This window comes from Stegostoma tigrinum, chromosome 4, assembly GCF_030684315.1.
Source record: "Stegostoma tigrinum isolate sSteTig4 chromosome 4, sSteTig4.hap1, whole genome shotgun sequence".
In the NCBI taxonomy this organism is placed as follows: domain Eukaryota; kingdom Metazoa; phylum Chordata; class Chondrichthyes; order Orectolobiformes; family Stegostomatidae; genus Stegostoma; species Stegostoma tigrinum.
Genome location: NC_081357.1, coordinates 81,477,548 through 81,504,373, shown reverse-complemented (window position 1 = coordinate 81,504,373; position 26,826 = coordinate 81,477,548). Strand labels below are relative to the sequence as shown.

The window sequence follows — 26,826 nt, the reverse complement described above, 5'->3', positions numbered from 1 at the left end:
GATAGCGAATTGGAAATTGAGTAGGAATAAATGGGTTACTTTTCTAGTAGCAGCCAGTGACCTGTGGGGTAGTGCAGGGATCTGTTTGAACCGCAGCTGTTGGCAATGCACATTCATGATTCACATGAGGGAACTGAATATAATTTCTGAATGACAGAAAACTGGGTGGGAAGTTGAACTGTGAGGAGGATGCAGAGATACTTCATTTGTAACTTAGGCAAATTGAGAGAGTGGGCAAATGTGTGCAGATGCAATATTAAGTGAGTAAATGTTGAGGTTATCCAGCTTGGTAGTAAAAACAGGAAGGTTGATCATTAGTTGAATGGCGATAAATTGAGAATGAGTGAGTGTGGAACAAGACCTAGGTGTCCTTGTGCACCAGTCACTGAAGGTAGGCATGCAGGTGCAGTAGGTGGCAAAGAAGGCAAATGGCACACTGGCCTTCATAATAAGAGGATTTGAGTATGGGAGCAAGGACATCTTGCTTCACTTGCACACAGTCTTCGTGAGACCACCACTGGAGTATTGTGTGTAGTTTTGGCTTCCTTGTCTGAGGAAGTGAGGATGGAGAGAATTTATGTATCTGGTCCCAAGGAGATGTGGTGAGTACCACATCAGGGTTGGGGTGGGTGAAAGATGTTTAGTGGGTATAGTTGAGGATGTGTGAGGCAAGTTTGTGAATCAGTTAAATCATTACATGGAAGCTAGACTAAACGTTTAATAGTCTTACTTTTCCTGACTATTTGCTAAACTCCAGAGGAACTCATTGAGTTCTTTGATTCAAATACAGACATTTGGACGACTCCAAACGATTATTTGGCTATTGGAAAACCTGGACTTTTGCGTTTTGTTTTGCAGGGGGTCGGCGTTGGCTCCACTGCTGTTCGTCATTTTTATAAACAACCTGGATGAGGGCATAGAAGGATGGGTTAGTAAATTTGCAGATGACACTAAGGTCGGTGGAGTTGTGGACAGTGACGAAGGATGCTGTAGGTTGCAGAAAGACGTAGATAAGCTGCAGAGCTGGGCTGAGAGGTGACAAATGGAGTTTAATGTGGACAAGTGTGAGGTGATGCACTTTGGTAGGAGTAACCGGAATGCAAAGTACTGGGCTAATGGTAAGATTCTTGGTAGTGTAGATGAGTAGAGAGATCTCGGTGTCCATGTACACAGATCCTTGAAAGTTGCCACCCAGGTTGACAGGGCTGTTAAGAAGGCATACAGTGTTTTAGCTTTTATTAATAGAGGGATCGAGTTCCGGAACCAAGAGGTTATGCTGCAGCTGTACAAAACTCTGGTGCGGCCACACTTGGAGTATTCTGTACAGTTCTGGTCACCGCATTTTAAGAAGGATGTGGAAGCTTTGGAAAGGGTGCAGAGGAGATTTACTAGGATGTTGCCTGGTATGGAGGGAAGGTCTTACGAGGAAAGGCTGAGAGACTTGAGGCTATTTTCATTAGAGAGAAGAAGGTTGAGAGGTGACTTAATTGAGACATAGAAGATAATCAGAGGGTTAGATAGGGGGATAGGGAGAGCCTTTTTCCTAGGATGGTGACAGTGAGCACGAGGGGGCATAGCTTTAAATTGAGGGGTGAAAGATATAGGACAGATGTCAGAGGTAGTTTCTTTACTCAGAGTAGTAAGGGTATGGAACGCTTTGCCTGCAACAGTAGTAGATTCGCCAACTTTAAGTTGTCATTGGACAAGCAAATGGATGTACATGGAATAGTGTAGGTTAGATGGGCTTCAGATTGGTATGGCAGGTCAGCACAACATCGAGGGCCGAAGGGCCTGTACTGTGCTGTAACGTTCTATGTTCTATGATAGAAATGAAAGTGGAAGATAGGCTTAGCGAGGAGGAGGTTGATGAGCAGACCCATTCTAGCCAAAGACTTGATAGAAGGGTATTTACAAATATATCAAAACATTACCAGAATTTGATAACAAAGATGTAGAAGCCTTTTTCGTTTCTTATGAGAAATTGGCTAACCAGATGAACTGGCCAGAGACTGTGGCTAATGTTAATTCAGACCAAAATGGTAGGTGGGGCTGGTGAGGTGTTTGCAGCGCTGTCAGAGGAGGTTTCAAGAGAATATGAAGAAGTAAAATGGCCTGTTTTGACTGCTTATGAATTGGTAATAAAGTTTGATGAATTGGATGATTGGAGGCAGCTGGTGATAATGTATCATCTGCAATGCATGAACTGCTCACTAATGGCAAAGAAACACTAAGTCACAAATTGAAGAAAATATATGGGTACTAGCCTGAATTTCTTTTTACCATTTCACTTGTTAGATTTGTTTTAAGTCAACCTGTTCAGATAAGCTAAGATGCATCTGAAGCATAGTGGAACTTGAACAAAAAAATCCTTAAAGCTTAGTACTGTATTAATTCTTGCAGTCAGTTACTAAAAGACGATTCAGTTTCAATTTGAAGTTACATGTTTTGTGATAAGTTCTGGTTCTGACTGTTACCATTGTAGAGTTATGACTGTTACCATTGTGCTTATTTTAAAGTGTGAGGTGTTTCACTACACGTTCAAGAAATTTATCTGGTATACAGCAAACTTCTTATTGATCAACACCCATGGAACTAGGAATGTGATTGTCGATCAAATATTCCAAATAATCCACAAGTAGGCATAACTACAGTAAACCTGACCCAGCGAAGTTTGAGACATCAATCCCCCTCAGGAGGTGGTAAGAACTGCTCATGCTGGAGGCTTCTCAGTGCGGTTACAATTCAGTCCAAGATCGTAAAAAGTCTTCACATTGGGGTTATAACTCAATGTTCCTGATCTGAAACATCAACTTTCCTGCTCCTCTGCTGCCTAGCCTGCTGTGTTCCTCCAGCTCCACACTATTATCAATGTCCCTCACAATTTGTTTGCTTTTAGGAGGTGTTTTGACCATTTTTTAAAAAAGTAAAGACGTAGTAAGTAATAGAAATATAATGCAGGGTGTATACACCACTGTTGTACTTTATTTACATACCACAATGTCCAAGCATTTATGTTATAACTTTTGGTGGTTTATCAAGAGTGCCGTTTGACAAGGTGCAGGTTAAAATGATGTTTGCCATACTACAGAAACAAACGAGTGCTAGTCACAATTGAACAGAAGTGCAAAATTGAAAAGAGAAACACCAGAATTAGTGAAACTCTAGACATAGCATGGATTTGTGAGGGATAGATCATGCCTCACAAGTCTTATCGAATTCTATGAAGTGGTGACCAAACATGTGGATGAAGGCGGAGCAGTGGATGTGGTATACATGGATTTAAGTAAGGCGTTTGATAAGGCTCCTCATGCAAAGCTCATGCACAAAGTAAGGAGGCATGGGATTGGGGGAAGTGTGGCAGATTGGATCCAAAATTGGCTGACCCTTAGAGGACAAAGAGTGGTAGTGGATGGAAAATATTCAACATGGTGCTCAGTTATGAGTCGTGTACCACAAGGATCTGTTCTCGGTCCTCTTCTATTTGTGATTTTTGTGAACGATTTGGACGTAGGAGTGGAAAGGTGGATTAGTAAGTTCGCGGACAATATGAAGGTGGGTCGAGTTGTGGATAGTGCGGAGGGCTGTTCTAGGTTACAAAGGGACATTGATAGGATGCAGAGCTTGGCTGAGGAGTGGCAGATGGAGTTTAACCCTGAAAAGTGTGAGGTGATTCATTTTGGAAGGACAAACTTGAAAGCAGAATACAGGGTTAAGGGAAAGATTTTTGGCAGTGTGGAGGAACAGAGCGCGCTTCGGCTTCATGTCCACAGTTTCCTAAAAGCTGCCACCCAGTTGGATAGGGTTGTTAATAAGGTGTATGGTGTGTTACCTTTCATAGAGGGATTGAGTTCAAGAGCTGTGAAGTTATGCTCTGGCAATACGAAACCCTGGTTCGAGCACATCTGAAGTATTGTGCCCAGTTCCGGTTGCCTCAATATAGGAAAGATGTGGAAGCGTTAGAAAAGGTACAGAGATTTACCAGGATGTTGCCTATAATGGAGGGAAGGTCTTGAGGAAAGGTTGAGAGAGCTAGAGCTTTTCTCTTTAGAATGAGGAATATGAGAGGTGACTTGATAGAGGTGCACAAAATGATCAGAGGTATAGATAGAGTAGACAGCCAGAGACTTTTTCCTAGGGTGGAGGTAGCTATTATGAAGGAGCATAGTTTTAAAGTGAGTGGAGGTAGATATCAGGGAGACGTCAGAGGTAGGTTCTTTATTCAGAGAGTGGAAGGGACGTGGAATGCACTGCTGGCGAGGATAGTGGAGTTGGCCTCATTAGGGATGTTTAAGTGGCAAATAGATAGGCATATGGATGATAGTATCAGGTAGGGTTGGAGGTTAGGTAGACCTTAGGGTTAGGGTAAAAGTTCAGCACAACATCATGAGCTAAAGGGCCTGTACTGTGCTGTACCCTTCTATGTTCTAACACCTGAGACATTTCCCCAGTATACTTCCCCTCTCTAACACTGTATCTCCTATGTAATAAGCGTTGAGTTAAAGGTTTATTATGGACTCTAGTGGAGGGAGGTTTAACCTGAATTTTTTGCGATATAGTAAACGTTTTGACTTGGCATTGTTTCATGTTCCAATATACTCTTTTCAAACGTTACTATGATATTGATTAATCTATTCAAATCACGTGGTGTAGAATATAAATGGTGTCTAGAGTTCTGTGTTTTATCTGAAAATAGATTTTGTTCTCCCACAGCTCTCTGGGAGGTGGAAACATCTTACTGGGGTACAGTTCTACAACTGCTGAGCAATCTACTCATCCAAGTAGGTATTTTTCATATGAATTTGAACAGTGAACAGACAGTTAGAGAGCGGTCAGGAGTATGTCACTGAAGAAGTGAAAATTCAAAGTGGTGGCGTCACCCTATGGCCTTTCATTTAATCTCACACTAGAAGAAAGCATACTTGAGTGTCAGGACAGAGAATCCAGGAGGGAAGGAATCGTGGTCCTGGTATGTTTTTACTGAGAAAAGTAAAAGCAGCATTTGTACCTCAAATCAGCTAAAACTGCTTTGCAGTGTTGTATGTATTTTAAAAAAAAACTTACTTCCATTGGTTTCCTGTGTGATAAACTTCAGTGCAGTAATCAGGCACATGTATCTTGTTAAATGTCCTAAGTATCAATATGTGATATTGACAGAATTTAAAACTACATTTAACAATTTTGTTTCTTGCATACTTGGTAATGCCAGTCCCAAACTGGAAACTTCCCCATACAAACTTGTAGGAGTTCTGGTTTGATCACTATTCTACGTTTTCTTTTCTCTTTTATATGCCATTATTCCCCCATTATTTATATATTCACAACTTTTCTTCATATTTTCCAGTTTCTGGTGATGGCGCAAAAGAGCAAGATCAACTCTGTGGAGGTTTCAAGCAAGAAGTTGTTAAAACTAAAACTAAAATCAAAAAAGACAAAGATACGAGGTAAGTATGGTTTCTGATAAACCCACTCTGTATGCTGATTATTAGAAAGTGGATTACCAACATTTCCTTTTGATCTTTTACCCACATGTCCTGGCTTACACTTCCTTAAAATCTGTTGTCTGCTCTAACTCTTCCCACCTCTGATTAGTTGTCATCAACTTGAAATATTATCTTTTTCCTGCAACAGAAGCTGCCTGGCCTGAGTATTTGCAGCTTCTTGTTTGTTTCGGATTTGCAACATCTGCTGTTTTGTGCTTGAAAATTAAATGTTCAGCATCTTTAGTTATTAAATGGTGGTGTGTTTAAATTACTAAAAAAAAAGCCTCTGATTTGTTTTTGCCACTGTAAAATGTTGTATGCTATGTATTATCATGTGCTTAGCATAGCCAGAGGGGTTACTCACTTAACACTTATGCCCAATTAAATCTTTCAGATGATTGCATTTGTATTTACCTTAACTGGTTATAAAGTTATTTCAGAATGTACAATCAATCCCATTTGAGACATAATGTTCAGAGTAAATTGCAGGGTTACCGTAAATATTCTCAACTTTATTTGGATCTGAATTTAAGTGGGAAGGAGGGAGTGAATATCCGTGTTTTCAGAAGTGTAGAGAAGTTGCAGAAAACCTGAGGGTCATTAATTCTTCTCGATTTGATGCCAATTGCATATCTCCAAGTGTGTTGATTTGGGAAGGTTGCAAATCTCACAGCTCTTGGTGTGTACATATGCTGAATGGATATGTCCCATGCTCCCATCTTCTCCCGAATATCTAGTGCAATATTAGGACTTAGGTGAAGTGTGGCCTCTATTGAAGAAGCCACATTTGACATATGTTAGAAAGAACATAGAACAGTACAGCACAGAACAGGCCCTTCAGCCCACGATGTTGTACCGACCATTGATTCTCAGGTATGCACCTTCAAATTTCTGTGACCATATGCATGTCCAGCAGTCTCTTAAATGTCCCCAATGACCTTGCTTCCACAACTGCTGCTGGCAACGCATTCCATGCTCTCGCAACTCTCTGTGTAAAGAACACGCCTCTGACATCCCCTCTATACTTTCCTCCAACCAGCTTAAAACTATGACCCCTCGTGTTAGCCATTTCTGCCCTGGGAAATAGTCTCTGGCTATCAACTCTATCTATGCCTCTCATTATCTTGTATACCCCAATTAGGTCCCCTCTCCTCCTCCTTTTCTCCAATGAAAAAAGTCCGAGCTCAATCAACCTCTCTTCATAAGATAAGCCCTCCAGTCCAGGCAGCATCCTGGTAAACCTCCTCTGAACCCTCTCCAAAGCATCCACATCTTTCCTATAATAGGGCGACCAGAACTGGATGCAGTATTCCAAGTGCGATCTAACCAAAGTTTTATAGAGCTGCAACAAGATCTCACGACTCTTAAACTCAATCCCCCTGCTAATGAAAGCCAAAACACCATATGCTTTCTTAAAAACCCTGTCCACTTGTGTGGTCATTTTAAGGGATCTATGTATCTGCACACCAAGATCCCTCTGTTCTTCCACACTGCCAAGAATCCTTTCCTTAATCCTGTACTCAGCTTTCAAATTCGACCTTCCAAAATGCATCACCTCGCATTTATCCAGGTTGAACTCCAACTGCCACCTTTCAGCCCATCTCTGCATCCTGTCAATGTCCCGCTGCAGCCTATAACAGCCCTGTATACTGTCAACGACCCCTCCACCTTTGTGTTGTCTGCAAACTTGCTGACCCATCCTTCAATCCCCTCATCCAAGTCATTAATAAAAATTACAAACAGTAGAGGCCCAAGGACAGAGCCCTGTGGAACCCCACTCACCACTGACTTCCAGGCAGAATATTTTCCTTCTACTACCACTCGCTGTCTTCTGTTGGCCAGCCAATTCTGTATCCAGACAGCTAAGTTCCCCTGTATCCCATTCCTCCTGACCTTCTGAATGAGCCTACCATGGGGAACTTTGTCAAATGCCTTGCTGAAATCCATATACACCATATCCACAGCTCGACCCTCATCAACTTTTCTAGCCATATCCTCAAAGAACTCGATAAGGTTTGTGAGGCATGACCTGCCCCCCTCAAAGCCGTGTTGACTGCATTTAATCAAGCCATGCTCTTCCAGATGGTCATAAATCCTATCCCTCAGAATCCTTTCTAACACCTTGCAGATGACAGACGTGAGACTTACTGGCCTGTAAATGCCGGGGATTTCCCTATTTCCTTTCTTGAAGAGAGGAATTACATTTGCCTCTCTCCAGTCCTCAGGTACGACTCCAGTGGAGAGCGAGGATGCAAAGATCTTCGCAAGTGCCGAAGCAATTGCATTTCTCGTTTCCCAAAGCAGCCGAGGACAAATCTGGACCGGGCCTGGCGACTTGTCAATCTTAATGTTTGACAAAATTTTCAGCACATCAGCTTCCTCTATCTCTATCCATTCCAGCATGCACACTTGCTCTTCAAAGGTTTCATTCACTACAAAGTTCATTTCTTTCGTAAAGAACTTTGTGTTTTTCTCTTCCAAGATCTACTGTATGGCCAAATCCTATTCCCATCAGACATACCTGCCACACTGAATGGGAGCCCATGTTTGAGATGCCGTACCTTCCGTGTCAGTGACCCTGTTTCGATTAGAAGAAATTCCATCTCAAATAAATTATCACTTGCAGGCAATATTGGTAACTAGTACTTGTTAAGAGTGCCATGGATTTTTGAGCCCATAGTTCTTTTGAAAAGTAATACAAATATATCAGGACTTTTGCTTGCTGGTAACAGTTTTATTGCTGAGGTTTCAGTTTGAGTTTACTATTTGAATTTTTATTTACCAATTTGCTGTTCTTATTTGAATCACTTGAATCTGATTTCATGGCAGTTTTGTAACAGCACATCATCTTGCATTCTCAGTAAATGTGAAATTGTTAGGGATTTACCAGCAATTAAATGTGTGCTTGAAGGAATATTTTGTTCTGATTTTAGTTTTAAATTACCCTGATAATTGTACAAAATTATAAAAGTATATTAGATTACCTCAATTTTATGTTGCATTTTTCAAGAAACTGAGAAGCAGGTCCAGATAATGTCTCCTTTGTCAAATAAATACGGGTCCTGATGGACTACTTTAATAGGTAACATTTAGCTATTTAGAATCAACTTTGGTAGTCACAGTAATCCAGGAAGTATGTAGACATGCTTGAGTGTGGAATGTATAAGGTAATTGATTTACACATTAACTCAGTCATAGAATCCCTACAGTGTGCAAGTGGGCCATTTGGCCCATTGAGTCCACACTGACTCTCCTATCCTGTTCCTGTAACCCTACATATCCCATGGCTAATCCACATAACCTACACATCCCTGAATGAATTGTAAGCAAGAATTGGATAGACAAAGGAGGTTGATGGGCAGTTGAAAACATTTTTTGACCTCCCAGATGGATCATTGTCCCTTTTCCAGGCGCACATTTCATTATTTATTACTATCCAGCATTCCCAGAGCATGAATGGTACTGGATTGATGTAAGTGAAATTTCCTGTAGGATGTATTTCAGCCTGAACCTTGAGTGTTCCATAACTGCAAGATATGTGGCTTCAGCCAGTCAGAAATATCCTTGAGTGAAATTGCTGCGCTTTTTACTATGTGCCCACATTTACGAAGAGATTAAGTTAATTGTTACCAAGCTGTTTTCCCAAATGTAATTGCTGTTACCCAGTTTCTGAAGGAGTTTTGTTTCAGTTTAATAAATTGTGCCAAATGTTAGCAATGTTTTAACAATTCCCAATACATTATGATTGATAACAAGGGCAGATTTTGATTATTTTATGTAGCCTTGAGGAACCCCAGTTTGTTTTTGCTCAGGATAAATGTAATAAGAACAAAAAGATGAAAGAACAAAGACATTTCATCTTTTTAAAGAAATGATTCTAATTTTGTATCAACAGTTATAAAGGAAAGCTGATTTTTTTGTGTGTGTCTGCATTGGTGTTTTTTTTGGCTATATGGATTTATGCATCATCTCTGTCGCTAATCTGCATGGTTCTCCACTACTTTGTTCTTAAATTAGTTTGTTTAATTTTGCATATTCACTAAGGTGCAACATTTCTAAGCACCACCACCTTAAAACTTCCATTCCCTCCATATTGGCAGCCATTTATAAAATGTATTGCAGCAACTAGCAAGGCTCCTTCAACTTCCAAATGCATAACCTCTATGTATCTAGAAGGATAAGGGCAACTGATGCAGGAGAACATCAAGTCTCACATCATCCTCTGTGGAACTGTATCGAGATTCCTTCACTGTCATTGGGTCAAAATCTTGGAGTTCCTCCGTAGCAGCTGTATATAACTACCCCACGTAGATTGCTTCGGTTCAACAAGGTAGCTCAATTCCTGTTCTCAAAGGCAATTCGGAATAGGCAATAATTACTAGTCTTTTTGGCAATGTTCATATTCCAATGTCAAGTTTTGAAAAAATACTTATTTGAGAAGTTACTGCCTGTCATCTATTAGGAGGTTTTCTAATGCTACTGTGTCAGAATTAACTGCATAAAGAATTGACTTGGTATAAATTGTAAAATTCACTGCATGAGTACAGCTGTTTACATCTTATGAATCATATTAACTTTTAAAAAGTTTATTTCTCATTTGCATGTTTTATCTTGGATCTCTTGAAATTCTCAATTTTAGTTTTGTTCTTTGGTAGGTGTCACCAATTGCAGAGTTTCAAAATGTAAACAGTTGTAAGGAATGGAAATTTCAATGAATTGATTGAATATACGAGATTTTAAGCAAGGTTTTAAAACACGTCTTACTTATTGTAAAGGATCTAAAAAGGAGAATGCTGGTGAAGATAACTTATTAAAAGGAAAAGATGCTGGACATTCAGAATTTCAGGTAACAATTTTTTTTGCCGATTTAGGTCTGTAAGTCATAATTCATAGTCTGCAGTACTAACATTAAATTATTGCTTATGTCTGGACCTATCAGGCTCCCCAGTATACCATGTTTTCTTTCATGAATAGCTTCCTGTGAGAGGGAACTAGCAAATAAGCTGTAGCAAGAATTGTGCTGTACATAAGGAATATTGTTGGTAGTTCCCATTTCCAGTTTGCATACAATATACCAGTAAAGTGCAAAATCATTTTTCATTTTTGTTATCTTTTTAATCTTATGCCCCATGGCTAAAGGTGGTGGCTTGCTATGGTACAGGTTACTTAGGCACTTATGACTGATGCTTCTGTCTAGGCAGGCTTTTCATTGAGTGGTCTTCAACATTGCCTGTCAGCAGGATATTGTCGCAGCTTTAGTGACTTGTTTAATCGATGTTATTGATTTGCAGCAGTGCTGCTGTGTATGTCACTTATTTTCACCTTTCATACGTGACACTGTTGTGTGTAACTAGTATTTGATCACCCTACCCAGCAAATCAGTGAATTAAAATGTAGCTTCCTTCACTTGTCTCCTTTTCTTATTTAGTTGCATCTTTCGCTCTTGACCTCCCAGCCTGTTTTTGACTGCACTGGAAATAATTTATGCTATTAATTCCAATAGGAACGTATTATAATTCAATAAGACAATGAACTGTGGATGCTGGAAATCTGAAACTAAAACAACTGGAGAAATACAGCAGGTTTGGCAACATCTGTGGAGAGAAAACAGAGTTGCTGTTGCTAGACCAGTGACCCTTCAGAAGGGAACTCTAGTTGTGAAGAAGGGTCAATGGACTAAAACATTAACTTTGTTTTTCCTTCACACATGTTGCCAGACCTGCCAAGTTTCTCTATCCATTTGTTTTTGTTTTGCATTATACTTATATTTGACTCAGTTATGTCGCATTTCATAGAATATAAAGTATAGGAATAAATCATTTGGCTTAATTGCTCCCTATTTGTACTCAGTCTGCACTCATCTTCCCATGTTTAACACTATCAGCATACCTGGCTGTTACCTTCTCCCTCATGTTTATTTAGATTCAACTGCCTCTGTGCTTTTCACCATTGATAAGTTCCTTGAAATAATAGTGCACCTGTCTAGTTGGTTATCTGGAAAAACATATGCCTGTAAGGATGAAAAACGTACCTTAAGTTTGAGAAAACTGATAAGTGATGCATCAAGTTAATAACCATCATCTTTCAGTGGAAGGCATTGATTGGGTGCCTTGATCTATTCTGCAAGTGGAAGATAATTCCGCTCAGCGTGGAAGAGCCCAAGATCACTGTGTGATGAGTTTTTCTTTATCTGACTGTTCAACTGTAGCTTGTGATATCTCTTAATCATAAGAGTCCAGAAGAAAGGGTTGAAATATTGCTCCAAAATCGCTCAAGATTACTACTGTTAGCATCATATCTGCACTGAGGCAGCAGGTAGTGATTATTACTTATACATTGGCCACTTTCAGCAATCGCACAGCATTGTAGGAAATGTACTTGGCTTGATGAGCATTAACACGAAAGCAAATTGGAAAATTTTAATATCCTAGTACTTGGAGCCCAAAAAAAGGAGAGCGGGTTGTTTTTTTTTAAAATTTGAAACCCCTGGAAATGAACGTACTTTAGTTCTTACCAATACAAGTTGAGGTTGTGGGCCAGGTGAGTAACTTGTCCTCTGCAAGCAGATCAATAACATTACACTTGGATAAGGACTACTCCCCCATCTATGTCTGCAGCCGCCTTCCGAAGATTTCCAAAGTAATAACCTGCTCATTGCTCGGTTTGCAGTCCACCAGGGCCCCTCAGCTCTTGACTCCATTTGTAGCCTTGGTCTAAATGTGATCAAAACAGCCGAGTTCCAAAGGTGAGGTGAGAGTCACTGCCCTTGATATTAGAGCATCACTTGACCAAGTGTGATGTTAAGGAGCCCTGACAAAACTGAAGTTAGTCCTAGGCCCAACCACCTTCACATTCTGCAAAGCTCCCCTACCAACATGTGGTCAGCTGTAGGGATGGTTTCTAATGACTTCACAAGGTTCAATTTTTGATAGCACAGATACTGAAGTGCTGCATTTGGGGTGGCACGGTGGCTCAGTGGTTAGCATTGCTGCCTCACCCCAGGTTAGATTCCACCCTTAAGCAACTTGTAGAGTTTGCACATTCTCCCTGTGTCTGCATGGGTTTCCCCGGGTGTTCCGGTTTCCTACCATAGTCCAAAGATGCGCAGACTAGGTGCATTGGCCATGCTAATTTGCCCATAGTGTTCACTGATGCGTAGATTAGGTGGGTTATAGGAGGATGGGTCTGGTTGGGTGCTCCAAGGATTGATGTTGACTTCTTGGGCCAAAGGGCCTGTTTCCACACTGTAGGGATTTTATGATCATCTATGTCAGGAAGATCTAGATGATTTTTGGGCTTAAGTTGATAACTGGCAAGTAACACTCATGTACCACTCGTACATAGCTGTCACTCTGACTACCTCCAGCAAAACTGAATCTAACCATCACCTCTTGACATTCAGTTTTAAGACCAGTACTAAATCCCCACTATCTACACCCCAGAGGTTACGACTGGCTAGACTGAAATAGAATGGCCATTTAAAAACTGTGTGGCTTCCAGAACAAATCAGAGACGAGGAATTCTGTGATGAATAGCTTGTCTCCTGACTCCCTAGTGCCAGTCCGTCCTCTACAAGGATTAAATCAGACTGGGTGTAGCTCCATTAATATTCAAGGATGTCAGTGCCAACCAGGACAAAGCAACCTGTTACCCTATTCTACCACCTTCAAAATTTGTTCGTTCATTGATGTGCAGTAGCTGCAAAGTGTACCATCTACAAGATTTACTGCAGTTACTCACTGAGGCTTCACCAACATTATCTTTTAAGCCAACTGCGATGATTCTGAAGGATAAGAGCAGTAGGTACCTGGGGGTGAGGGGAACCACAATCTGCAAGTTCCTCTCCCAAGCCACACATCATCCTGAGTTGGAACAGTATCGTCAGTCTTTCACTCTTGCTGGGTCAAAATCCTGAATTCCTTCCTAACAACAACATGGGATATCCCTATACCACATGGAATGCAGCAGTTCCAGAAACCAGCTCACCACAGAATCTGAGATAACAAAGTGTAGAGCTGGATGAACACAGCAGGGCAAGCAGCATCAGAGGAGCGGGAAACCTGACATTTCGGGCCTTGATCCTCAGAAGAAGAGTCTAGGCCCGAAATGTCAGCTTTCCTGCTCCTCTGCTGCTTGGCCTGCTGTGTTCTTCCAGCTGTACACCTTGTTATCTCAGATTCTTCAGCATCTGCACTTCCTACTATCTCACCATAGAACTTTCTGCGGCAGTTGAACATGTGTGATAAATGCTCACCGAGCCACTGCCCACATCCCATGGATGAAATAGAAAGGCTCTGCCATTCAACAGTCAACCTCTCAATCCCACTGACTGTTGGGAAACAGAAGGAGTTCAAATGAGATTAGGCTGTTTAATTCAGCGTAGCCTTAGCGCTTCCTGCATTTCTGGATTTCCGCTGCAAGTCGTGGCTTCCTCCTAATTATCAGTGCTCATGAGTCTGAGGCTAGCTTTGTCTAGCCACCAAACCCTCCATCATATTTTGTAATGTTTTTTTCTGTAGGAACTTAAAATGATTATTAGAAAGCTAACAATAACAGCTAATGAAAGGCTGAATGAGGAGAAATGATTTGACAACAGAGTAAGTTAAACATCTGGTTCTCTGGCTGTCAAATTAAATATAACTTGGAGTTTATTAATAAATCTTAGAGCATTTTCAGATCTTTCCAACTGACTGGGTGGCCGATGTGGTCAATGTGGAATCACATTGATCTTCAATAAAACACAATCGTTTAGATTCTACAGTGAATGGTTGTTCACTTCCTTCAGTCAATTAGGACAGTAGTGACATCTTAATGATTATAAACTGTTCAGAAGACAGTGTGTTAAAGTCTTCATTCTTACTAACTTTTTGGCTCTGCTCTGCTGAAATGTTGCAAATGTTAATAATCTGATTTTGGGATGTGTATTTAGACTGTATTGTGGAATGGAATATATAATACTCATTCACCTTTCTGTTCTTCAAATGTTTCTTTATTGAATTTGTGGTATTTAGTAATATAGAGTATGATGTTTTAATGTTGCACTATAATTTTATAATTGCTATTTACAAAAATACTTTTTTTAGACAACTGAACCTCCTGAAGAGGAATTAGAACCAAGGATACAAAAAATAAAGATCACTTTGAGAAATGAAAAGTATGTATTGTTTACTGGATTGTATAAATGATTTCCATTTACAATTCTGAATTGAGCGTTTTTATTTCTCTTCCAGATTTCCCTCAAACTTTTTAATTAAAATTATCATTTACCATTTGTTACTTGCAGAATTGTTTTTGATTAAAAGAGCCAGAGACAATATGAAATATATAATATTTAGTTGTTGCAATGTGCAGTGCATTGCCTGACAGGGTTATGGACACAGATTTACTACTAACGTTCCAAAGGAACCTGGATATATACTTTAAAGCAAAACCGTTATAGGGCTCTGGGGAAGAGCTGCAGAATGGATAAATTAAATGATCGTACCAAAGGACCAATGACAGCGTTCTATATCAAAATGAATTGTCTAGAAGCTATATCCATTTTCTACTCCATGTTGTATGACTTGTACATTGCAATATTTTATCATACAGAAACAAGCTATGATGCAGATGTTTATGCTTCACATGAGCCACCAGCTATCTCACTTTGTCTAATCTATCCTTCTATTCCTTAGACTCTATCCTTTGACTCTTATTTAATTTTTACCTAACGTGGATGCATTTATTTGTTCCACCTACTCCTTGTGGCAATTTTTTTTCCAGCACGATTAGTCTATGGAATGAAGTTTCTCCTGAAATCCCTGTTGAATTTATTAATGACTGTGTTTTATGTTTAAAATTCCTATTTCAAGTCTTGCAATAAGCTGAAACGTTTTAAATTTTTAAATGATTAGTGGGGATATTCAGCAATGCGTTCAGTTGAAATACGCTTTCTCCTTCCCATTAGAACCATCTTTTTATGAAGTAGATGCCCTCCTCTAGTGGGTTGTTTACAGTTGCTGTGAAAACAAACAATGTTTGTTTACTTTTTTTCCTAGCGATAAACAGTACAAAAGTAATTTTGTTACCAAGGACAGCCAAGAAGAGTTTTGTAGTGATGCTTCATCCTCAACATCAGACGATAAGGTTAATGTAGAAGCTGATGGACAACTGTCAATCAGAAAGCCAAGATACTGGTTGGAGATGAAGGGGATGGAAGCGTCTGGAGAAAAATGCAAGCAGAAAGGTAAATTAAAATCTTATTTTTATAATTGTGGGGGAACCACACAACTGTTGATGCTTTGTTCATAATCTTGGCAGTGGGCAAATTATTTTGAAGAATCATTGAAGTTGAAATTGAAGTTAAAGATTGTATTGCCTGCATACTATTGATGTGGCCCTTGTCTGGAGGTGTTATTTATAATTCCATCAATGCATTCTTGATTGTCCAAGAAAGATTTTGTTGAAGTTGGGGATTAGTTTTGTGTAAATGATCTAAAATGGACTTTATGGTTTTGAACTGGCATATTGCAGATTCTGTGCTGCGCTCTGAATTCAGAAAATGAGCAGCAGTTATCTGAATGCATAATAACAGAGTTTGCTCTTCATCATGCTAACTGTTGGGTACCAGCAAGAGTCATGGTTCAATCCTTTCAAGTATATGTACTTTTAATTTAAATTGTAAGAAATCTGAATATCCACACGTGAAAAATATTCTTGGATAACCCATATAGGCAAAATACTCAGCAAAGTACTCTGTAGGAGTATGGGTGAGGAGAACTCCATTATGCTGTTTAACAGAACTCTCCAAACTTACTTTTCACTTGAGTTTTTAGGAATCATAATTGCTGGAAAAGGAAATGATAATGAGACAAGTAAAGGAATAATGCAGCAAGTACTGGGCTCAGGCATGATCTATGGACAGAGAAAGAAAGCTAATGTTTCATGTCTAAGATTTCTGTTCCAATGAGTAAAAAGCTAGAGATGGAATATGTTTTAAAGCAGGACAGAAGTGAGGAAAGATAGTAAGCGCAAACTGTCTTAGAGTGCAAGGGAGAAGAAATTAAACAACATTAAGCATGGATCATGTAAAAGGAAATGGTAATGAGACAATTAAAGGGAAAATAAAGTTCAAGAGGAGGTATGAATGACGAGTAGAAAAATCACCAAAATTGTTGCTGTTGTGTCGCCAAAAACAAATGTTTAGGAAGTATCTAATCAGTAGTTAAGGTGTTGGTTCTCGTGCTACCATTTGAGCTTTGTTAGAGCAAAAACGCCAAAGGCAGAAGTTTAATTGGGGCAGAGAATTGAAATGACAGGTGCCTGGAAGTGATCATAAATATTGTGAATGTTGAGTCCATAAGAAAAATTACTTTGTAGTGAAATTATTGGCAATAAAATAACGTGTGGGGAATGAAGCAAATCGGGGACATAGCCATTTTACTTTCTTGTTGCTGTCTGAATGTTTTGCAGAGCCCTAGACATCTTTAGTAGATCTTCAGTAACAAATCAATATAATGATTGCAGTTGTTGTAGGTGAGCTGTTCTGTCTGGCAATGCAGCAACTGTTTTATTGTTTCAGTGTATTACTTTTAAAATTTGACTTGTAACTATCCAATTTTGATGCTGAGTATGTTTATCCCTTCCAATTTCCATTCAAAGATTTTGTGCAGAGAACAAGGGATAATTTATTGGCAATTGGGTGATGTCATAGTCGTGCTGTTTCGTTTCTGTCGCTAGAGTTCAAGTGCAGTCAAAACAGATGCAAGGCTTTATACAGCCAGCCACAGATCCAAAGTGGAAGTAATTTTGAGAGTTGTATCTCTGTTCTTATTTAAGAAGAATACAAATCTGCTGAATATTTTGTACCAGCTCCTGATTGGGAAGGGTGAGGGCAAGTATGGTGTGATAGAAAAGGGCTACACTTGTGTTTCTTACATTACAGCAACACTTTATTGGTATAAGATAACAAGGTGTGGAGCTGAAGGAACACAGCAGGCCAGACAGCATCAGAGAAGCAGGAAAGCTGATGTTTCGGGTTTGGACCCTTTTTTTTGAAGAAGGGCCCAGACCCGAAATGATAGCTTTCCGGCTCTTCTGATGCTACCTGGCCTGCTGTGTTCGTCCAGCTTCACACCTTGTTATCTTAGACTCCAGCATCAGCAGTTGCTACTATCTCTGACTTTTTTGGTATGAAATGCTTTAGGAAGTCATAAGATTATATAAATGTGAATACATACTTTTTTTTTAAAGTTGAAGCTAAAACAATTTATAGAATCTGAGTAGAGAAAGCTTACTTTGCACCAGGTGTGGTATTCTTGACCAAAGATTACTTATTTGGAAGTGTAAACTGAAGTACTGAATTCCTTCACCAGTTGAATGCAGTATTAAACATGCAGAAAATCATTGTTTATCAGTTGGCACTACATACAAAATAGTTTTTTGCTCTCTGACTTTCTGTACTTTCATGTTGTTTCCTTTTTCCTCTTTAATATGATTTGTCTGATTTTGTAGCTTGCTTCCCTATCCATAAGTGCCATAATGCTTGCTAAAATTGTAACACTACACCTTTGAAAACTGCTTTACATTTGTTTCAAAGCGGGCATGGATCTACAAAGAAGTTCCTAACAGAATTACTTTATTTAATTGATCTTATTTTACTGTGTCTTCTGCTTTGCAGTATTTAACCACAGACGACTCTAAGCTAATCCCTGCAGCACTAATTTGGCTCCTCCTCAGGACCTAAATTGCTGTCTAACATTGGCTTTGTATGATAGCTGCTAAATTTGCAGAAGTAAATTTTCTGGTCATGAAAATTTAACTTAACTGTGGAGATTAAGTATTAACCACATTCCTATTAATTTTACATAGGATTTGAGCATGGCTAGTTAGGCCCATCCCTATTGGAGCTGGAGCATGTGATGGTAAACTGCTGCCTTGTTCTGGGAACATAGAGACACTGACAACGGATGTTCTAAACGTTTGACCTAATTATAGTCAATGTGCCTTGGAGGGGAGCTTGTAAGCGATTGTGTTCCAATGCATCCGCTGACCTGTCCTTCAAGCAGGTAGAGATTGTGGGTTCAGAAAGGTGCTGTTGGAGGAGCCTTAATGAATTATTGCAGTACATTCATTGATGATGCACGCAGCAGCTACTGTGCATCCGTGATGAAGAGAACGAATGTTGAGGTTGTGGATGAGTTGCCAATCAGTGGAATACTTTTCCCTGGATAATGTTAAGTTTCTCGACTTGTTGGAACTGAACTCATCCTGGAAAATGGGGACTATTCCATCACACTCGTGTGTTGTAGCTTGTGGACAGGTTTTGGGGAGTCAGGAGGTGAGTTATGTATTTGTATTCACTTGTCTTAGCCCGTGTATAGCTTTGAAATATTTCTATTGCACAACTATCACGTTGTTTCAAAAGTTAATCTGGTAATCTTTCTCAGTGGTGAGCAAAGCTGTGCAAAAGAAGAGGAAAATGGATATTGTTGACACTGATGAATTCCCCAGGAAAGAAAGAAAACTTGCAGGTAAAATATTTTCATCTGCAAGAACTGTGAAAAGTCAATGTGACATGCTGTGTGAAGTTCTGAGTTTTTGGCATGTTACCCTGACATCGTTAAAGCCTACCTTGTTTATGAATCTTACTTCCCCCTGAGTTGTTTGCTTTTAAAGAAAGAAAATTTGTTTTCTGTGTAATTTTGGATCCCATCTGGATATGTGCTTCTTAAACTCGGGCTGATGGTACATGCTACGTAATATGCAATTACAACTCTTACAAAATACATTTGACCCCCTTTCACATTTAACATGAGGAATTGGCAGAAGAATGACATTGTGCTATGTTTACAGATTTTTAACAGTATTATACCCCATCACCTGGGGCGTGTAACAGAAATTGACGGCTACCATTTTCTTTCTCGTGGTTACCATATAAGGAATAGAACTAGAGGAGCATATGTCATGGTAGCAAATCATAAATTAGAAGTAAAAGGTTTCTAAACTTGCCTTTTGAGGAAATGTAAGAACTGTCTCCTGGATGAGTTTAGAGTTGTATAATCTTTATAATGTTTGTGGCTATGCTGAGGGGAAATTACCATGAAAATGTGGCAATCTCTGCTTATCATGGAATTTGTGGGTACAATTGGAACTTCTGGAAACGGAATGATTTGCAATTGAATAAAACTAGGTTTGTGCCAAACCGCTGTGTTCTGCACATGTAAATAATGAAAAATACAAATCTAGATCAGATGTTGCTTTACTATTTATATGCAGGCCGTTTACCTAGAATGTTAGTTTTCATCAAATAATTGGCCTAACTTCAGGATTAGGTGTTTTTAACTTGAGAGAATGTTGCTCATATTATCATATAAAGTTTATTATTTCCTTCATAGTGGAATGTATATGGGGGCGCGTTCAATGTATTTATTAATATTTAAAAAGGCAACAATACGCTGCAGCAACACGGAACTATGCCAAGAGGAAGAAGAATACCTCTTCCAAGTGTTCAAGGATAATGGATATCCAAAAAACTGGGTCAGAAGATGCCTACACAAACAGCATCAGTGAGATACCATACGCCCCGACACACTCATCACACTACCCTACAGCAGGAACACGTCGAAACTCACCACAAGATTCCTATGAACGCTGGGCATCAGAATGGCACATAAGCCCACGTCAACCCTACAACAACTGCTCACCCGAACTAAAGACCCACTCCCCACCATGAGCTGGACCAGTTTCGTCTACAGGATCCCCTGCAGAGACTGCGAGAAACACTACATCAGACAAACAGGAAGGAAACTAAAAACAACTTTACATGAGCACCAACTGGCTACATAAAGACACGACCAATACTCATTCATCTCAATCTACACGGACAAGGAGAACGACCACTTCGACTGGGACAACACCAAGATCCTGGGACAGGCTAGGCAGAGACAAGCATGAGAATTCCTAGAAGCAGGGCACTCCACGAAGCATGCTATTAATAAACACATTGAGCTGTATCCCATATACATTCCACTGTGAAGGAAAACCAGAAGTGAGGCAATCTATCTCGACGGACCCCAGAGTTCTAAAAACTAGGTCGGAAAACACACCAACGCTTCATTGGAGGCTGCGCTGAGGATGTTACCCAGCATGGTAACGAAACGTCTGCGAAACAAGAAACCAACTTTGCGTGCCAACCAATCTCAATAACCTCAACACCTACAACCTGAGCTACAAATCTACTGTCAAAACTTGGAGATATAAAATACATGGTGTCCACCAACAATTATTAGAAGTATGAACTCTGATAACAGTGGGCTGGCAGAAGAGTCCTTTCTCCCTGATGCTGGGGTTCAAATCAAACCAAGTGTGAAGAGACATTTTATAACTGGCCGATTATGAGAAATAAATTTCAGGGACTGTATGCAGACTGAAATCTATCCTGATTTGGCCTAATTGTAATGGTAGGCCACCAGGGTGGCTGGTATTATAAGTTGGAGATATCTCGCTGCCCTTCTGATATTGCAGCTAAAAAATATTTAATAAAGTGGATTAGACAAAACAGTATTCTGCACCAAGGCCAATACAATATCTGACCTGAGGACAAAGTGTTTTTTTCCATAGAATTTTGGGAAAGGGAAAAATAAGTTTTACTGAAACACAATTAGTATTATCTTTAAGAGATAGTGGGAACTGCAGATGCTGGATAATCTGAGATAACAAGCCACTTCCTACAGACAAAGGGGATGGTCGTGGATACCCGCATGGGCCCAAGCTATGCCTGCCTCTTTGTAGGTTATGTGGACAATCCCTCTTCTGTCGCTACACTGGCCGTAAACCCCACCTCTTCCTCCGTTACATTGACTGTATTGGCGTCGCCTCGTGCTCCCACGAGGAGCTCAAACAGTTCATCCACTTCACCAATGTCTTCCACCTCTATCTTAAGTTCACCTGGACCATCTCTGATACCTCTCTCTCCTTCCTGGACCTCTGTTTCCATCTCTGGCAACCACCTGAAAACCGATATCCATTTCAAGCCCACCGACCCCCACAGCTATCTAGAATATACTTCCTTCCACCCACATTTCTGCAAAAATGCCATCCCCTATTCCCAATTCCTTCACCTCTGCCACATCTGCTCCCGGGATGAGGTATTCCACTCCCGCACACATCTCAGATGTCCTCGTTATTCAAGGACCGCAACACCCCCCCCCACAGTGGTCGAGAACGCCCTCGACAGTGTCTCCCGCATTTCCCGCAACTCATCCCTCACAGTCCCCTCCTCGCAATAACAACTAAAACAGAATCCCCCTCATTCTCACATACCACCCTGCCAACCTCGGGATCCATGGCATCATCCTCCGACACTCCTGCCAACTGCAATCCAATCCCACCACCAAAGACATTTTTCACTCCCCACCATTATCTGCTTTCTGGAGGGACCACTATCTCCGTGACTCCCTTGTCTGCTCCACACTCCCCTCCAGGCCCACCATACCTGGCACTTCTCCCTGCTACCGCAGGAAGTGCTTCTCCAGCCCCTGCACCTCCAACACCCCCCCTCCCCAATCCCAGGCCCCAAGAAGACTTTCCACATCAAGCAGATGTTCACGTGCACATCTGCTAATGTGGTGTACTGTATCCGCTGTTCCAGTTGTGCCTCCTCTACATTGGGGAAACCAAGCGGAGGCTTGGGGACTGCTTTGTGGAACATCTACGCTCGGTTTGAACTAAACAACTGCATGAGTAGGTAACAAGGTTAAAGGCGGCACGGTGGCTCAGTGGTTAGCACTGCAGCCTCACAGCGCCAGGGACCCAGGTTCGATTCCAGCCTTGGGCGACTGTCTGTGTGGAGTTTGCACATTCTCCCCGTGTCTGCCTGGGTTTCCTCCGGGCACTCCGGTTTCTTCCCACAGTCCAAAGGTGTGCAGGCTAGGTGGATTGGCCATGCTAAATTGCCTGTAGTGTTCATGGGTGTGTGGGTTATGGGTGATGGGTCTGGGTTGGATTCTTCAAGGGGCGGTGTGGATTTGTTGGGCCAAAGGGCCTGTTTCCACACTGTAGGTAATCTAATCTAAAACCTCCCAGTCGGGAACCATCTCAGCTCCTCCTCCCATTCCTTAGGCGACATGTCCATCCTGGGTCTCCTGTAGTGCCACATCAATGCCAACTGAAGGTTGCAGCAACAGCACCTCATATTTCTCTTGGAAACCTTGCAGCCCAATGGTATCAATGTAGACTTCACGAGCTTCAAAATCTCCCCTCCCCCTACTGCATCCCAAAAGCAGCCCAGCTTGTCTCCGCATCCGTAACCTGTCCTTCCTCCTACCTATCCCCTCTTTCCACCTCAAGCCCCACCCCCATCTCCTACCTACTAGCCTCATTCTCCCCCCCCCCCCCGCCCCCCTGACCTGTCTGTCCTCCCTGGACTGACCTATCCTCTCCCTAACTCCCCACCTACTGTCACCTTTACTGGCTCCATCACTACCCCTTTGACCTGTCTGTCTCCTCCTCTCCACTTATCTTCTTTATCCATCTTCTGCCTCTCCCTCTCCCTTTTTATTTCAGAACCCTCTTCCTCTTCCCGCATTTCTGAAGAAGGGTCTAGGCCTGAAACGTCAGCTTTCCTGCTCCTCTGAGGCTGCTTGGCCTGCTGTGTTCATCCAGCTCTACACCTTGTTATCTTTGGTATCATCTTTAAACCCATCACATCTGTGCTTGGAAATATTTATCAGTGGCACATACAATCTGCAATGTAGAGATGAAACGTCTTGTTACAAAAATGTTAGCACACACTTGACAGAAGTATATGTCAACAAAATATATATAAATGGAAATAAATGCAAAAATACAATTCATATATTTGACTTCAAAACGAAGACTGAATTATGTCTCTGAACCCTGCTCCAAATGGCTCGAGTACTCACTTAAGCTGGACCTGAATTTTGCGTTCAGTAATGAAGGAACAGTACTTGCAGTTTACTGCACTAATTGCCCACGTTGTTTCTGGGTTTTCAAGAGTAGAGTTGCTTTCATTAGGGGCACTATCTACAGGGGATTTGTGGTTGATGAGCTTTGCTGTTGTTTGTATTGGTCAGCCACACACCAGTCAGATTGGAGAACCCTTGCTGAGCCATGTCGCGTCTAGGTCGGGAGTTATAAATTAGATTTAAATCGTGGACAGGAATTTAAATAAAGATTTGGAAACTTATATTGCATGGAAATAGAAGGATTCTACAATTCTGTTGAAATGATTTCACACTTGTTAAAAATACATTTTCAGGACTAAAGAGGTTGTCAGAAATTATGACTGATCATCCCCTTAGAAGTTCATTTAATCTGAGTATAGAAGCTCCAGTTCTTTTTGTTATATTTATTATGTAACTGGTGGGTAAGTACAACTTTATAACTTTAGTCTCAGCAGTGAAATTGATGCATTTATGAGGTGTTGATGGGGATCTTGGCATCTTAGTTCAAAGCTTCAGATTTGCCTGTCGAGTTGAATCCTGCATGTGCATCCTCTTGAAATTGTTGTCCAATGTACTTCAAAACAGCAATAAGCATTGTTAACCTCACCGTTATTGGAGTCATAGAACTGTATAGCGTGGAAACACTTTTTGATTCAAATCATCCATGCCAACCAGATATCCTAAATTAATCTCGTCCCATTTGCCAGCATTTGGCCCATACCCCTCTAAATCCTTCCTACGCATAAACCAATCCAGATGCCTTTTAAAAGTTGTAATTGTACCAGCTTCCACCACTTCCTCTGGCAGCTCATTCCATATATGTACCACCTTCAGCGAGAAAACGTTGCCCCTTAAGTCCCTCTTAAAGCTTTCTTCTTTCACTTAAACCTTTGCCCTCTAGTTTTGGACTACCCCACCTCAGGAAAAAGACATTGGCTATTCACTCTACCCATGCCCCTCATGATTTTATAAGCCTGTATAAAGTCAGCCCTCAGCCTCTGACACAGTCGGAAAAATAGTCTCAGCCTATTCAGCCCCCACCTTTAGCTCAAATCCTCCAACCCTGGCAACATCCTTGTCAATCTTTCCTGAACTTATTCAAGTTTCACACACCCTTCCTATAGCAGGGAGACCAGATCTGCACACAGTATTCCAGAATTGGCCTAACCAATCTCCTATACAGCCACAACATGACCTCCTAACGTCTGTACTCGATGCACTGATCAATAAAGACAAACCTACCAAAGACCTCCTTTACTAGCCTGTATACCTGCGACTCCACCTTCAAGGAACTGTGAACCTGCACCCCAAGGTCTCTTTGTTCAGCAACATTACCCAGAACCTTACCATTAAGTGCCTAAGTGCTGCCCTGATTTGTGTTTCCAAAATGTAGCACTTCATAATTATCTAAATTAAACTCCATGTGCCACTCCTTGGCCCATTGTCTGATTTGATCAGGGCCCTGGTTGTGCTCTGAGGTGGATAAATCCTTTGGACCAGATCAGGTGGACTCTAGAATTCTGTGGTAAACTAGGGAAGTGATTGGGCCATTTGCTAAGATAATTGTATCATCAATGGTGAGGTCCGGGACGACTGGACGTCAGCTAACGTTAGGCCATTATTTAAGAAAGGTCGTGAGGAAAAGCCAGGGAGCTATAGATCGTTGAGCCTGACATCAGTGGTGTGCAAGTTGTTGGAAGGGATCCTAAGGAACAAGATTTTTGTGTATTTGGAAAGGCAAGGACTGATTTGGGGATAGTCAACACTGCATTGTACATGGGAAATTGTGTCTCACTAACACAAGAGATATTTGAAGAAGTTATAAAAGGAATTGTTGAAGACAGAGCAGTGGACATGATCTATATGGACTTCAGTGAGGCATTTGACCAGGTTCCTCATAGTAGACCTGGTAAATAAGGTTAGATCACATGGAATACAGAGAGAACTGATTCAAAGTTAGTGAAAGGTTGCTTTTCAAACTGGAGGCCTGTGACCGCAAGTACCAGTGCTGGGTCTGCTGCATTTTAGCATTTATATTAATGCAAATCTGGGCCTTTGTATTAATGCAGTATTGAAAATAGAGTCACCATAGTCCTACTGGTCAATAGGGCTGCTATCTCATTAGAGAGAGATGATATGTGGGTGTTTTAACCTGAGGGGGTCATGATTTCTCAGCCATGGCGAGAGGCTGAGAAGGCAAGGTCTTCATGTTATCTATAGCTGCTGTGGGAGTTGAACCTATGCTGTTTGTGTCACTCTGCGTTGCAAACCAATGCTATATTAACTGTCAAATTAGGTTGACTTGAATAAGTAGGTATTCTGACATCTTGTGGTGCTCCAGTGATACTCCAGTGTTGTTTTAATGCTACACTTGTTTCTAATAATCAGAGGATCAGTACCTGGTGCTATGATGTTGTGGCCATAACAGAGACATGGGTTTCTCATGGGCTGGAATGGTTGCTGGATATTCCAGGGTTTAGAACATTTAAAAAGAATAGGGAGGGGGGAAAAAGAGGAGGGGGTGTAGCACTACTAATCAGAGAGGGTATCACAGCTACAGAAGCTTCCATTGTCGAGGAAGATCTGCCTACTGAGTCAGTATGGGTGGAAATTAGGAACAGCAAGGGAGTAGTCACCTCGTTAGGGGTTTACTACAGGCCCCCCAATAGCAGCAGGGAGATTGTAGAAAGCATAGGTCGACAGATTTTGGAAAAGTGTGGACGCAGTAGGGTTGTTGTAATGGGTGACTTTAACTTTCCTAATATTGATTGGAACCTCCTTCGAGCAGAAGATTTGAATGGAGCTGTTTTTGTAAGGTGTGTTCAGGAGGGTTTCCTAACGCAGTACGTTGACAGGCCGACGAGGGGAGAGGCCATTCTAGACTTGGTGCTCGGAAACGAGCCGGGGCAGGTATCAGATCTTGTGGTGGGAGAGCATTTTGGTGATAGTGACCATAACACTCTCTCATTCTACATAGCTATGGAGAAGGAGAGGATTAGGCAGAATGGGAGGATATTTAATTGGGGAAGAGGAAACTATGATGCGATTAGACACGAGTTAGGAAGCATGGACTGGGAGCAGTTGTTCCATGGTAAGGGAACTATAGACATGTGGAGATGGTTCAAGGAACAGTTGTTGGGAGTGATGAGTAAATATGTCCCTCTGAGACAGGCAAGACGGGGTAAGATAAAGGAACCTTGGATGACGAGAGTGGTGGAGCTTCTAGTGAAAAGGAAGAAGGTAGCTTACATAAGGTGGAGGAAGCTAGGGTCAAGTTCAGCTAGAGAGGATTACATGCAGGCAAGGAAGGAGCTCAAAAATGGTCTGAGGAGAGCCAGGAGGGGGCACGAGAAAGGCTTGGCAGAAGGAATCCGGGAAAACACAAAGGCATTTTACACTTA

At 41.1% G+C, this 26,826-nt stretch overlaps 1 protein-coding gene across 8 annotated transcripts in view; it reads left to right on the top strand.

The window, feature by feature from the left end:
- Positions 1–26,826, top strand: part of znf512 (zinc finger protein 512) — a 64,007-nt gene that overhangs the window by 3,873 nt on the left and 33,308 nt on the right. For 5 of the 8 annotated variants that reach the window (XM_059645487.1, XM_059645483.1, XM_059645484.1 and 2 more), the window contains 6 exons: positions 4,711–4,778; positions 5,342–5,441; positions 10,256–10,326; positions 14,564–14,634; positions 15,518–15,705; positions 18,908–18,991. In XM_059645487.1, coding sequence (XP_059501470.1) covers positions 4,711–4,778; positions 5,342–5,441; positions 10,256–10,326; positions 14,564–14,634; positions 15,518–15,705; positions 18,908–18,991 — 582 coding nt within the window. The other 3 variants (XM_059645485.1, XM_059645486.1, XM_059645482.1) reach the window with 3 other exon arrangements.